This window comes from Talpa europaea (genome assembly GCF_964194135.1).
Source record: "Talpa europaea genome assembly, chromosome: 7".
NCBI lineage: Eukaryota > Metazoa > Chordata > Mammalia > Eulipotyphla > Talpidae > Talpa > Talpa europaea.
In genome coordinates, this window is record NC_140074.1 from 132,062,007 (window position 1) to 132,076,265 (window position 14,259).

General features: G+C 63.0%; 2 protein-coding genes across 2 annotated transcripts; one reads left to right on the forward strand and one right to left on the reverse strand.

Moving 5' to 3' along the window:
• Nucleotides 1–1,064: 1,064 nt before the first annotated feature.
• On the reverse strand, nucleotides 1,065–6,041 carry BTBD17 (BTB domain containing 17; the record flags this gene model as incomplete). Its single annotated transcript, XM_084238051.1, has 3 exons — nucleotides 5,892–6,041; nucleotides 3,808–4,084; nucleotides 1,065–2,136 (listed from the first exon to the last, which is right to left on the reverse strand). The coding sequence occupies exons 1-3, from the start codon at nucleotides 5,974–5,976 to the stop codon at nucleotides 1,065–1,067; spliced, it is 1,434 nt and encodes a 477-aa protein (XP_084094177.1). The 5' UTR covers nucleotides 5,977–6,041.
• A 3,919-nt stretch (nucleotides 6,042–9,960) lies between these two features.
• Nucleotides 9,961–12,368, forward strand: GPR142 (G protein-coupled receptor 142; the record flags this gene model as incomplete). The annotated part of the gene is made up of 3 exons (XM_084238052.1): nucleotides 9,961–9,985; nucleotides 10,662–10,826; nucleotides 11,509–12,368. The coding sequence occupies 3 exons, from the start codon at nucleotides 9,961–9,963 to the stop codon at nucleotides 12,366–12,368; spliced, it is 1,050 nt and encodes a 349-aa protein (XP_084094178.1).
• Nucleotides 12,369–14,259: the final 1,891 nt, after the last annotated feature.

Below are 14,259 nucleotides of genomic sequence, written 5' to 3' on the forward strand. Positions count from 1 at the left end.
ATGCTCTCAGTGCCACCGGGGAAGGGACATGAGCCCAGAAGCAGGCCAGGATGACAGGGCTTCCTGGCCTCCCAGACAGAACTCTGTTGCCAAAATCCTGCAGAGACCTGTGGCCAGACCCAGCCTCGGAAACAGGGGGGACGGGGCTGTTAGTGAGACAGGCTCCTGGGCCCACACCTGGATGGTTGGGGGCACCTGGATGGTTGGGGAGAGGCTGGCAAGCTCTTCTCGTACTGTGGTTGGGTGGGGGAGGGATCGGATTTTGTTACTGGTAGTGTCTTTCCCCCTCCTTTTTAACAATAAAATCCCATTTGGGTCTTGACGGTGTGTTGGAAGCTCCACCTTGTCTAGAAGGTGGGGTGGCCATACTTGGTCAAGATTCACCCCAACTCTCTTCTCCCTCCCCCGAAAGCTCTGTCTGGTCACTGCACCAGGGGGGAGGGGTATTCCTCAGACCTTAAGGCCCCGCCCTGAGAAGGGTGGGGCTAGCAAGCTGATTCCTGTCAGTCACACCTGCCCAGGGCCCCTCCAGGGAGATAGGCCACATTCGGGGTGGTCCAGACCTCAGAAATCCTTATAACCCAAGTGAGGTGGTTACCCTGAAGTCTGGGCTCGGAAACTGCCCACCTAAGCCCCTTGGAAAACTGCCTGGGGCTTCCCGGGCTGGTCGCTGGTGGGCTACCCTGGCCACCTGGATGTTCCCATGGGCCCTGGTCTGTGCAGGGGAGGAGGGAGCAGCTGGGGACCCTGCGACTCGAGGGACCTTCCTTGGGCTGTTCTGACTCCTGCACAGGTGATTCAATCACCTCCCATCCTCTGAGCATCTGTTTATTCAACCAAGACAGTTGCCTCCAAGTCGGTTGTGAAAACACCTGCTGAAACCAGGCATCTGGTCTACCAGCCCTCACCTGGCCGCCACCATCTCTGCACTGCCAGGGCCGGGCCACCCAGGGGGCCGGTGTCAGGCACCTCCATGCGGGGGTTCCTCCCAGGCCTCGCGCCCCATCAGAGATGTCCCCAGAGGCCAGCCCCCCGCCCCCCCACCTCCCGGCACTGCTGGGCCACTAGGGGCTCCGGATGAGGGTGTGGTAGACGGGCTTGACGATGAGGTGCAGGTGCAGGGCGTTCTCCACCAGGTACTCGGAGTTGCGCCGCTGCAGGTCCGCGTGCGCCAGGAAGTCGCCGGCCTCCTCGCTGCTCTGGTGGAAGCTGTAGGCGTGGCGGACCAGCAGGCGGCCGTGCTGGCGCGCGCCCACCAGCACGGTCTTCTGGAAGCTCACGCCCGCCGCGTCGGCGCCGCTGCTGGCCGGGGTGACCACCAGGCGCGGCCGGCCGTCCTCGGGGCGCGCGGCGGGCAGGGCGGTGCCGGCGGCGTCCGCGTAGACGGGGCGCAGGCTGACGGGCAGCCAGCGCGGGGAGAAGAGCACGTTCCAGGTGACCCGGCGCCCCGAGTCGTGGCCGCTGGGGCCCAGCTGCGTCTGGAAGCTGGTGCTGCGGTCGTCGCGCGCTGGGTTGTTGATGACCCAAGGGGCGCCCCAGGCCGACGCGAGGTAGTTGCGGGGCAGGAAGGCGCTGCCGTTCACGTCGAAGAACTTGGCGTAGTGCAGCGGGGAGGCGGCGTGGAACTGGTAGGCCTGGAGCAGCAAGTCGGCCACCGCGTCCCCGTGGCGCGCCAGGGCGGCCGAGCGCGCCTGCAGCTGGAACAGCTGGGCCGGCGGGATCATGGGGTAGCGGATGGCGCGCAGCGCCCGCTCGGCCACGGGGGGCGGCGGCCGCACCCGGCCCAGCCAGGCCTCCAGCGCGTGGAACAGCTCCAGCTCGTCCTGCAGCACCAGGTCCGAGCGCGGCAGGAGCTGAGCCAGCAGCTCGGGGCTCACGGCGCCCCACTCGGCGCTCCCCGCCACGGCCGACAGGTTCCAGGCCAGGAAGCGCAGGCAGCTCTCCCGGAGCGCCTCGTCCCCGGTGCTGACCGCGTAGTGGTACCAGCCCACGGCCGGGCCCGCGCCGCCCGCCAGGTGCGCGCGCATGTAGTCGGCCACGCCGCGCTGCAGGGAGGCCACCCCGTACTTGGTGGCCAGCCTGTGCAGCGGGATGGCCTGGCCCAGCAGCACCGTCAGCTCCCCGCAGTAGAGATACCTGCGGGAGAAGCACAGGGGCGCGGCGGCGTCAGGCTGGGGTGCAGCGCACCGCGCCCACACCCGGTGCCACTTTCTGGGTCCAGAAGGGCCCGGGCCTTGGGTGGAGAGCTTCGCGGTCAGGGGCGCGCACAGCAGAGTGGGCGTGGAGGTTTCCTGCCTTTTCCTCCCAAGGATCGTCCCCGTGCCCAGCCTCCTTCTTCGCCTCTTCTTTTTGTCTCGGGACAGCTTGGGTCATGTCTGCTGGGTGGAGCTTTCTGCTAGAAGAGACGCGTGGGTCCTGGCACTGGGGGGCTGACAATCTGGGCTGGGATCCGCATCCCACCTCCTCTTTGCTATGAGTGCGCAGGTCGCTTAACCTGGCTGCTCCTTGTGGTGATTCTCCAGGGAAAGGAGAAATCTGCTGTTACTGTGACAATTGCTACAGCCTGGCGGGGCACACAGGGAAGTTCCCATCCTGCCCCCCCCCCTTTTTTTCTCCTTGCTGTGTGATTTTCTAGCTTTGTCTCTCCCCTGTTGTTGTCCAGTATTGCTCTTGCTCACTCGCTCTCTGTCTACGGCTGGCAAAGGGTCCCTCTGAGCAGCCTTTCTGCCTGTCCCCCTGGCACAGTCTCCAGGGGGTGTGGCGGTAGTGCCTGCAGCTGCCCCTGCACCATGTCTCATGTCAGCCACGCCCATGCCTCGGGGAACAGAACGCGTGCCCCAGGTTCTCTTAGAAAGGCCGTGTGGCTAAATTCTAGCCAATCAGAATTGGCTAGAATTGCAGGCACAGGATGGAATCTTGGGACGGCTGGTTAAGTGAAACTAAGTGGGGGAAGCCCCTTTTGACCTTCTGTGTTGTCCCTCTTCCTGTTGCCTGGAACTTGGAAGTGATGTCTGGAGCTCTGCAGCCAGTTTGTGTGACTCCTTGCAGTGTGAATGGTGCCCCGTGCTGTGCCGTGGCAGGAAGCAGGAGATGGGGGGTGGCACTGGCTAACTTTTCCAGCTCCCTAGCCCCATGGTTTCAAAGCTGTCCAGACACCAAGTCCACATGCAGGCTTTAAAATAAGAATGATGGGGCCTCCCTGATGGCGCAAGGGGTTAAGTCTCAGTGCTATGAAGCAATCTGCAGCCTCTGCAGCATGAATTCGATCTCCAGCCAGCCAGGGAGCTACCCACATGGCGCAGCAGACCTCTCCTGTCTCCCCGCTGCTCCCCTCAGCAGTGTATTTCAGTCAGTCTGCCTGTTCTGTTCCCCACTCTGTCTCTGGTGAATCCTCTCATTCCCTCCCCTGCATCTCTGGCCTGTACCCCAGTTCCTGTATGCATAAATAAATATTAAAAATAATAATAAAATAAAAACGATGGCAGGAGCTAAACCCAGATTTGAAGCAGACCCTCCAGGTGAAGCTCAGAGCTCTGTAACTTCTCAGAGCTCTCCCGGCCAGGTTTGGAAACAGCTCTGAGACTATTTAGTAAGTGACATCAAACCAGGAAGGGCAGGGGAGTCGCACTGCATTTTGCAAGAGAGCCGTGGGAGACGGGATGGAGGAGCTGTTTGCATCATCGTCCTAATGACACCTGGGGAGTGGTCATCGTGACCTCTAAGGAGCCACAGCTCCGTGACCCACAGCAGAAGAGCCGGGGGCTTGGGAAGGGATGACATCTGCACCCCAGCCTCCTCTGTCCCTACCTGATGAACTTGTCAAAGACGGCGGCGCCATCCTTGGGCTCCTGCAGCACCACCTCGCTCTGGTTGCTCAGCAGCTGCTGGAACAGCTCACTGTGCAGGCCGAGCAGCAGGCGGTGGGCGTGGAAGACTCGGACCTCGTCGGTGCCCGCCGCCTGCACACGCAGAACCACGTCGCTGGCATTGCCTTGGCGCAGCAGCTCTTGCAGGCGCTGCAGCAGCATCTGGGAGTGGTTGATGGAGGTGCCCGCTGCCTCCCCCGTGATGTCGGCCCTCTGGGCTGCAACGGGAGGGAGCACAGCACAGCCTGGGCCTGGGGCCGCGTCTAGAGGGGCCGAGGGGCCGGCTGGAGACACACATGGTGTGGGTGTGGGCAGAGGATGGGCCAGCCCAGGCTGTGTGCTGTCCTTCAGGTGCTTGCAGGCACTGGTGCACACACACACATCCAGGGTGGGGAAGGCGGCGAACCTGACCCTGAGCAAGCCCTGAGCGGCTGCTCTTGGAAGGGAGGTGGGTCCCTGGCAGGGAGATACCATGAACCAGAGTGGGACAAAATGCCCAGAGCTGGTCTCCAGGATTGCAGAGGCTCGGGCAGGGATGATGAGTCTGGGGGTCCCCCCACCCCCACCTCAACCCAGAATTGTCCGCTTAGCCTGGGAGGGTTTGTCAGAGGTGGTGCATTCTCGAACATACTTTCTGGACACCTACTCTTTGCCAGCAGCTCGGAATACAGCAGCTGTAGACTGTGATAAATGGAGGGGAGGGGGGTGAAAGAAATGGGTGGGGCCTACGTTAGGTACAGGGAGAAGGGATGGGCTCCCAGAGGGAGGGTCAGGAGGCACCAGAGGAAGGGCACCCAGGCCGAGAAGCAGCTATGCGAAGGCCCTTGCAGAGGGTGGGCTTGTTTGCTGGGAGCCAGGTGGGGGCTGCGTGGGAGGGGGAGGGGTGGAGCCCAAGGACAGAGCCCAGGTGCAGAGGGCAAGCTGTGTCCAGGCCCAGCTGCCTTCTTGGGCCCTGTGTGTGAGACAGAAGTCCACCCTCAGGGCCTCTCTGGTGGCCCAGGGTTAAAGACACAGCACTATCAAGCTGTCACCAACCACTGCAACATGAGTTCGATCCCCAGCCAGGGAGGTGACCCACAGGGCGCAGCAGACCTCTCCTGTCTCCCCGCTGCTCCCCTCAGCAGTGTATTTCAGTAGATCCACCTGTTCTGCTCCCCACTCTGTCTCTGTGAATCTTCTCACCACCACCCCACACTTCTGGCCTGCACCCCAGTTCTTGTTTGCATAAATAAATAAATCTTCAGCAACAGCAAAAAAAGAAGTCCACCCTCAGCGGGTGGCCTGTGGAGGAGGCAGAGAGGGCAGAGTGTGCATGCAGAGCTGGGAGGGCTCTCACGGGAACTGGGTGTCAGAGCCGGCACCCCGCCATCCAGCCTGGCCCCTCTAAGCGTTTCTCTCGTTTCCAGGGGCGCCATGAGGGTCAGATGGGGACATGCACTTGGTTTCAGAAAACTCAGCTGCAGAAGTTGCTGCCAGCAGCTTTCCCAAGGCCGAACGTGAGGAGCCTCCCAGAGGGGGCAGGGAGGGTGCCTGACAGCAGCAGATGGGTCCCAGCCCCAGCCCCAACACACACACACACACACACACACACACACACACACACACACACACACACACACCCGGCCCTTGCTCATATGGGCTAATGGCAGGAAGGCTCACTTACTCGAGGGTAGAACATCTGTGTGGGAAAGGGAGCGAGACAGAGGGAGGAAGAAAGAAGCAGGGGCTCATTTCTCAGCCCCATGCCCCCCAGCTCTCCCTTGAAAGGACCCCCATGCTGATGGCGTCCCGCTCACCTCTGCGCGGGCCCAGCTGCGCGGGCACAATGGACAGTGAGAGGCTCTTTCGTGGATAAGACCCCTCCTCCGGGCCAGCTGTCCTCCCCCCGAAGCAGGCTGCCCTCCCTCCGGATCTGTGTGATCCTGTGACTGGGGGAACCCTGGCCAGCCGGGCACCACCTCCACCCAGTGTTGGAAGTTAGGGGGGCCCTGCTCCCTGCCCCCACCTTACCCGCTGTGCACGTACCTGCACGAGTGGCCAGGCCCACCAAGGTCAGGACGGCCCAGAAGCTGCCCCAGGACCCAGGCCTGGCAAAGCCCAGCTTGAGCATCTCTGTGCCCCGCCCCCGGTGCGCTGGAGGGACAGGGAAGCTGGCCACACCGCGTGTACCCCTCCTCCTTATATAGGATCTGCACAAGGGGCTGGCACCAGCCCCCCTTCCTGGGCCGCCACCCTCCCCCACCCAGCCTCTGCCACGGATTGGTGGAAAGTGGCCCCAGCTGTTGCCCAGGCAACCACTTGAGCCAGAGAGTGGCAGCCCCAGGGGCTATTGTGCTGCTGGTGGGCCCCTGAGGGGACAGATCCGGCACCCCCTCTGCGCTGCCACCCCACACAGCGAGCTGGGCCTCTCCTGGGAAGGTTTAGGCCCCTGAAGGGCAGGCAGGAGCTCAGCACCACTGGCAGTCCCTGACCCAGAGGGTACCCCCATCCCCCAGGCCCCAAGGACACCCCCGCCCTGGCACAGCGCACACTGGCAGCAATTGGCTGGAGGGCCCTGCAAGCTGGCTGCAAAGGAAAGGCCTGGAAGGGGCGCGGGAAGGGGTGGCTCAGACTCCCACCCCGCCCCCTCTGCCGTTTGGGGTGGGCAAGCTCTCCAGCGAGGAGGGCAAGGGGCTCAGTAGGCACCCCGGGCATCCTTTCAGGTTGGAGACTGTTCGTGGCACGCTCCAGGGGGTGGGCGATGGGCTTCTTGGGCCCCTTGGGGATGTGACCCCCCCGTTCCGGGCCCTGGAGATGGTCTAAGCACAAAGGCACAGAGGAAAGGGTCTCGAGGGGGGCCCGGGGGGTGGGGGGTGGGTGCCGGAGGCCTGGCCCTTGTGGAGAGCAGGGGGCCCTGGCGCAGCTCCTCGTGGGAGGGGCTCCCTGGAGGTTGAGGAACTGAAGCAGCGACAGCTGACAGGTCCGGCTCTGGGCTCCTCTGGGGCAGCTCCTGGACCCAGAGACCAGCTCCATACAGCCCTGGCTGGCAGCAAGAAGGGGCACAGCTCCGCCCCTTCTCCGGAGAAACAGAAGGCAGGAATTAGGTCTGGCAGAGATGCCCGCCCAGGGGAAACCCCGCCCAACTGCCCTGCCCGCCACGCCTGCCTCCCCTTGTGCAGACCCTCCAGCTCCTGCCCGTCTGGTTTCTCAGATGTCCACTTTCCACATGCGTGTGATGCGTTTGTGTTTGTGTGGTGTGTGGGGCTGGTGTGTGGGTGCTGTGTACAGCGAGCCTGAGTCTTGGATCGGGAGAGAGGAAGGAGGCATTTGCCCCTGGAAACCTTCTGGAAGGGCGCAGCCTCTGGAGGCGCGTGACCCCGAGAGCTGGGCTGGGGACTCATAACAAGAAAAGCCCCAGAGAGGATGGTTCCTTCCTGCCCAAGACTGAGGTGTTCGTGCCCTGAGGGCTGCGGAGCTCTCAAGGCCAGGAACAGGCGGGGGCCGGGGCCGGGATTCAAATGCTGCTTTGCTGCTTCTCTCCCCACACCCCCGCCGTCTCTCCTGGGCCCGGCTGCCATTTCCTCCGCAGCAAGCTCCCCAGCGGGCGCGGGATCTCAGTGCAGTGAAAGCAGCTGGGAGCTCTTGCAAGCTCGGGCAGGACCCAGACTTGCTGTGGAGTGGGCGAGGAAGGCGGAGGGTGGGCCCCGGGCCGGTCCTGGCCAGCCCCTCCCCTCCAGGGGCATCCCTATGGGCTCCCTTCCCTGCGGGGTTCCCTCTGACACTCAGACTGGGAGTCATGAGTTTTGGTTCTGGGCCTGTGTCCTGGGGGTGGGGACGGCGCCCAAATCTCAAGCAGGAAGGAGGAAGATGGCGTCAAAAGTGAAGAAGGAAGCCCCTGGCCCCCCACCCCACCCCTGGGCTTGGAAGGCCGGGAAGGCAGTGCCGGGCGGGAGGCGTCCCCAGCCGCAGAAGATTCGAGCTGCATCCACGACCTTCCCACACCCAAGTCACCGGGTCTGCAGGGGGCCTCTTCCCTCAGAGGGGCGCCCCGGAGGAACAAGCCTGACCAGCCGTCATGGCTCCCCCCACCGCAGAGTCTCCCTGGAACTGGACAGAAGCTCACCGTGGCACCAGGGCCGCAGCCCCAGACCCCACGCCTGAGAAGCCGGGGACTGACGGGGCAAGGCCAGCACTGGCCCAGGCCCTGGGGGAGGGAGGTGCACCCGGGGGCTCCTGCCAGGTGCCTTGGACCCTGCAGCAAGACAGGGCCCGCCCCCCCGCGTCCAGCTGGCTCCTTCTAAATATAGATTATCACTCATCATGGAAAAAAACCAACAAATAATAATAAACAGGAAAGGATCCTTCCCTGAACAACTCACACGCTATTGCAGGCTTTCCCTGGAGCCGGGCCGCGTCCTGCTCGGGCCTCCAACCTGCTGTCCCCGATGGGACAGTGCTCCCCGCTCCCCCGCCCCCCCTCCCCCTGCCTGTCTCAGTGCTCATCCCTCCATCCACGCACCTCCCCCTCCTCGTAAGGCCCGAGCTCACCTGGTGTCTCCCTCCCACAAGAGGCTGGAGCTCACAGGGGTCCAGTGGGCTCGCCCTGCCCTGCCCGTGCGGGAGGAGAGGCCACGGCGTGAGGAGGGTGAGGGCCAGACAGTCTCGGGCCAGGGGCCGCGTCAGCTCCCACTCCAGCCGCCTGCTCCGGCTGTGTGGCCTTGGCCAGGTTGCTGCCCTTCTCTGAGTTTCAGTGTCAGTGTGGAGTGGGGGTGCCAGCCGGCTTGTGGGGCTGTATGGGGTGTCACAGCAGGGAAGGGGGGAACATCGGGGGGTATCTGTGGGGCCCCTCGAGTGTGCTGGCCTCTCAGCTCTTCTGGAAGCAGCTCCTTGCTCGTCCAGAGCCTCAGGGCGCAGGGAAGTGGCAGCCAGGGGACTCATCTGTGCTACCTGCCCTCTCTGGGGCTGGGTGCCGGACACCTACCTGGGGCCTGAGCTGGGGGAGGGAGGGGGCTGCCTCTGCTCCTGCTTGGCCACCCAGGGGACCCTGCCCAGCTGGAGTGGCTCTCAGGGCCTGCAGGGTCTAGAGGCAGCCACCAGGGGGCAGCAAGGTCTCGTCTGTGAGAGTCCAGGTGTAACTGGGGGTGGGGAGGGCTGGGGGTACAGGTAGCTTCTCCCCACCTCCCACCAGAAGTGGGATCTAACTTAGGGAGCCCAGAAGCCAGCATTTCTCTATTCCCAGAGGGCAGATAGGGGAAGCCAGCCCTGCCCACCGCGGAAGGCACCAGTCACCCTCCCAAGGGGCCAGGCACCACTCCCACCCTCTCCGGCCGCGCGCCTCGCCTGCTGGTGTTTATTTGCCAGTGACTGATACTCTGTGGAGGATGGTCCATTTCACCAGGGCTGGGAAAACAACAGCTTGCGGGGGCCACCCGATCTTGGGTTCCCCGGCTGCTGGCACACCTGCTTCTCCCCATGGTCCTGGCCCCCTACGCATAGCCCCCTGCCGTCCCTCCTGGCCAGCGGCCCTCGGGCAGGACCCTCCTCTGTGTCTGTCCCTCCACCAGCAGCTGTGGCAGAACTGACTCCCTCACTGGCCCCAGGTCCCTCCAGAGCTGGGCCGTGCCTGGACTACCTCTTCCCAGGGCACTAACCTGCCCTCTTGCAGACAAGCCCTCCTCATTTTGAGGCAGGTAGAGTAGCTCCCCGATTCTCCTGCTTCTCCCCAAAGCCCTCCCCGTAGAGTATCCCCACCATGACTGAGCCCAGGTCAGGTCCCAGGATGCCCCATCCTGCACCCCCCAGGGCCCCTTCCCACCTGACTCTAGTGGCCTGAGCACCCTTGGGAATCCCAGTTTGCTGCAGGCCACATCTACAGTCTGGGCTCACTCCCCCGAGTCTGGGCCCCACCCTTTCCTTCCTCCTCCTCCCTCCACCCGCCTCCCCACACCCACCTCTCTGAGTGACCTGAGCAGATTGGCTCAGTTCTGCTGAAGGAACCGTGGGGCGAACAACAGCTCGAGGCAGGCCGGGTGGGGCCGGCGCCCGAGATGCCGGGCCCCTGGTGATGCTGCAGGACCCTCAGAAAAAGCCACGAGGGGGCTCAGGACCCAGAAGCATGAGGCTTGATGGAGGAGAGGCAGGTAAGGCGTCTGGAACTGCGGTGGGAGGCAACGGCGAGGCAGACACAGGCAGGTCTAGCGGGGGCTGGGGGGGGGGGCTCAGCACAAGGCCCAGCTGGAAGGTGATTCTCAAGAGACCTAAAGAGTGGCTGAGGGCGCAGGGACCAGAGCAGGTGGCTCGTCCTCTCCCCAGCCCAGACGTAAGTCAGCTGTGGTCGTGGGCAGGGGACTTGATGCCCTCTGGACTCAGTTTCCCTACTGGGAAACCAGGGCGGTTTCAACTCCAATAGTGTTAGCCAGTGAAGACGGATTGTCTTTAACTCAGTAAGGAGGGGCGCCCAGTCACGGCTCCTCAAGGGGGCGGCTGTTGAGCAGAGCAGGGCAGCTGCTCTCGCCGAGGGTGGGGCTCGCCCAGCACACTTCCTGAGAGCAGAGGGGCCTGAGCCCCACAGCAGACCCTCTGGCTCGGCCTGGCAGCACCTGTACCCCATTTGGAAGCCCTGCTTTCGAGGCTGACGTCGTCATGGAGAAACAGTCTCCAAGGCTACAGGAAACACACAGGGGGCTCCTTTCCAGGGGAGCCAGGGCACTGGGGGTGGGGGGGTCTGCACAGAGCAGGGTGAACACAGACCTCAGGGTGAAGACGGGGCCGCTGGGTTGCAAAGAGACCAGAACTCTTACCCTGCACCCTCCCCAGCTGCCCAGCCAGGAGAGGCCCTGCCGCCCGCGCCCAATGGCAGTGGCAGCGAGCCGAGCCAGGAGTTCGAAGGTTACTGGCCCGAGATCCCAGAGCGGTCCCCGTGTGTGGCTGGCGTCGCCCCTGTCATCTACTACAGCATCCTGCTGGGCCTGGGGCTGCCTGGTGAGAGGGGAGCCGGGGTGGGGCATGGGCGTGGCTGGAAACAGGGGTCCTCCCCCTTGGGTGCCAACCCTCTGTGCTGACCCCTGAGACCCTGGATCACAGACTCCAGGACTCCCCTTGCTTTTATGGGGTGATCTGAGTCACAGGGGAGCAAAGCATAGGATTAAAAGTGAGGGTTTGGGGGTGCTTTATAGCTATACCTGAGGCCTCACCAGAGCAGACTGCCCCCCTCTACCCCGGAGTGGACAGTCCCCTAGGACCATCCTCAGCAGAGCTGGGGTTGCTGGAGGGGGTGGTGCAGGGGGAATGCAGAAAGGACAGGTGGTCTCGACCTTGTCACCATGGAAGCCCCTGGGAAAGAGGACTCGGAGCACCCGAGACGTGTCTAGGGGGAATGCCGCAGGCACAGGAGGCTTCTGCGGACACCTGTTGCCCGGCAAAAGAGCTCCCTGTGTGCCAGGCAGAGTCCCCGCCCCAGCTGAAGTCAGTGACCACGTGGAGTGGGTGGACAGGGCAGGGCTAATCTCCTGACCAGGTGGGCTTAGAGGAGGGTCTGGAGGAGGAGGAGGGAGCCAGCACGGCCTCGGCACTAGCAGGTGGGGCGGGAGGAGACCTAAGGCCTGGCCGGCCAGCTCTGAGTTGGCCGCTCTGACATGTCCTCTTCTTACCTTGGCCGCCGCAGTCAACCTCCTGACCGCCGTGGCGCTGGGCCGCCTGGCCGCCAGGACGCGGAAGCCCTCCTACCACTACCTGCTGGCGCTCACGGCCTCGGACATCGTCACCCAGGTGGTCATCGTGTTCGTGGGCTTCCTGCTGCAGGGGGCCGTGCTGGCCCGCCGGGTGCCCCAGGCCGTGGTGCGCGTGGCCAACATCCTGGAGTTCGCCGCCAACCACGCCTCCGTGTGGGTGGCCGTGCTGTTCACGCTGGACCGGTACCGCGCCCTGTGCCGCCCCCTGCGCCACCGGGCCGCCTCGTCCCCTGGCCGCACCCGCAGGGCCATCGCCGCCGTCCTGGCCACCGCCCTGCTGACCGGTATCCCCTTCTATTGGTGGCTGGACGTGTGGAGGGACGTGGACCCCCCCAGCACGCTGGACGAGGTCCTCAAGTGGGCCCACTGCCTCATCATCTACTTCGTCCCTTGCGGCATTTTCCTGACTGCCAACTCGGCCATCATCTGCCGGCTGCGCAGACGTGGCCGGGGGGCGCTGCAGCCACGGGTGGGCAAGAGCACGGCCATCCTCCTGGGCGTCGCCACGCTCTTCGCCCTGCTTTGGGCACCCCGAATTTGCGTTATGCTCTACCACCTATATGTGGCGCCCGTCCACAGGGACTGGAGGGTCCACCTGGCCTTGGATGTGGCCAACATGGCGGCCATGCTCAACACCACAGTCAACTTTGTCCTCTACTGTCTGGTCAGCAAGACTTTCCGGGCCACTGTCCGAGATATTGTCCACGAGGTCCACCTGCCCTGCGCCCTGGGGTCGCGGCCAGAGGAGCCAGCCCTGAAGCCTCCAGGACTCCCCGAAGGGGCAGAATTGTAGGGGAGGCGCCAGCCAGGGACCTTGGGTTGGCTCAGGGCCACACCTACTGGGGGCTTTTGTGGTTGTGCCCCCTGAACTATCAATACCTGACTTTGGTGTCTGGAGAGGCCCCTTCCTGGGGGTGGTGCCCTAGATGGAGGGGAGTGTTATAGCTTTAGGACATCCTTTTCCCCCTAATAGGAGGACAATTTAGCCATCTCCCCCACTAGCTTCACCAGCCACCCTCACTCCCTGGGACCAGGAAAGGGGTCTGCCTGGCACAGCTAACCATGTCAGTTGCCAAGGGCATCCCTTCAAACCTGGCACGTTTGTATTTATAATATGCATCTCATGAAGGCCAAGTTAATGTTGGCGCGTGGGTGGGTGGATGGATGGATGGATGGATGATGGATTTATTTGAATGGATTCCAGCCTCCTCCTTTCTGAGGTTCATTCCTGAGTTAATCACTTCCCTGGCTTCTAGGGTAGAAAGATTCCCCGGGGTGGGAGATCCAGTGAGCTGGCTGAGAGACCCGGAGGACTGCTTGGGAAAGGAAGTGAGGGGTCCTTAAAGCAGATTGGTTACCCCTGCCCCAGGTGACACCTGTGGGGTTTCTAGAATCCCCGTCTGAGTCCCCTTAACTCCCTGCCCTGGAGCCAGGACATATTCAGGGCCTGGACGCACCAGGGGCTGCAGTTTTCATTGTTGCTCCTGAAGAGAAAGGAAATGGCCTCTCAGCTCAAGAGCCGGAGAGGGGGAAGGGAGGGGCCCAGCCGCACCCTCCAGGCCCTTGGAGCAAGGCCTCCTGGTCCACCAGCAGAGGAAGGAGAGGGCCTCCCTCATCGGGACCCTGAAGGGCTGCGCTCCCTGGGCCCCACCCCAGCCTCTCCGGAGACCCCTGCCCTTTCAGGACGCCGGCCCGGCCCGGAGAGGCAGCTGAGAGAGCTTAGCAGATGGACTCCCACCTGCTCCCGCGCTGGGTAAACACATTAGCGGGGAGAGAACTGGGCTGCTTTCTGCTTCCAGGTCAGGCTGAGCTGGCCTTTCCCCTGAATGGGAGGCCCGGGCCCGCCCCCGCCAGCACCCAGCCCCTTAATGGGTGACAGACGGGAGAGCCAGATGCGTGCCGGGGACACGTGGGGGCACAGCGCATGCTGGCCTCCCCCTCTGCTTTCTCTACTCTCCCCAGATCATATCGGGGGTGTCCAGGAAGGGACGCTCAGCAGGAGGACAAGGCAGCTCTCCAGTCCTTTAGCCACAACTCTAAACTCCAAAGAGCTCTGGAAACCAAAACATTTGTCCTGAGTTTGCTTCGGACAGGTTTAGGGACAAAGCCTTCTGGATGCAGTTACGAATGGCCGAATGGCCGGTCTCTCAGATAAGCACTAACAAGTCTGTCTTCCCCCACCTCTTGCAATTTCCCCCTTATTTGGCAAGTTTGCCTTCTTCTTGCCGTCTCTCAGATAAGCATTAACAAGTTCCTCTTTCCCCTATTTCTTGCAGTTCCCCCCTTGTTTGACAGGTTTGTCTTCTTGCATTCCAAGCACAGCAATTAAAAAAGTGAGCTGGCGCCCACCTGTCTCCCTTCCCCCTCCCTTTTGCAGACCCTCGCCCATCTCCCCCTTTTTTTTCCCTTTGCATAAATACCCCTGGACCCTGCCAAAGAGCAGGACGGTTGTCTTTCAGACATGGGTCTGCTGCCCTCCTCAGCTGTCGACAAATTAAACCACATTCCTTTTGCTCAAACTCTGTTTCCTTTTATTGGCTGAGGGAAACTGAGGCCGGTGTTGGGTATCAGTCTGAACGGAGCTGGTGGGAGATGGTCCTGCTCGCCGTTCCACTGTGGCGCCCCAAGACCCTGCTAGACCAGGGCTCATCTGAAGCCCAGGCCCTGGCACCTTCCCCTGTTTA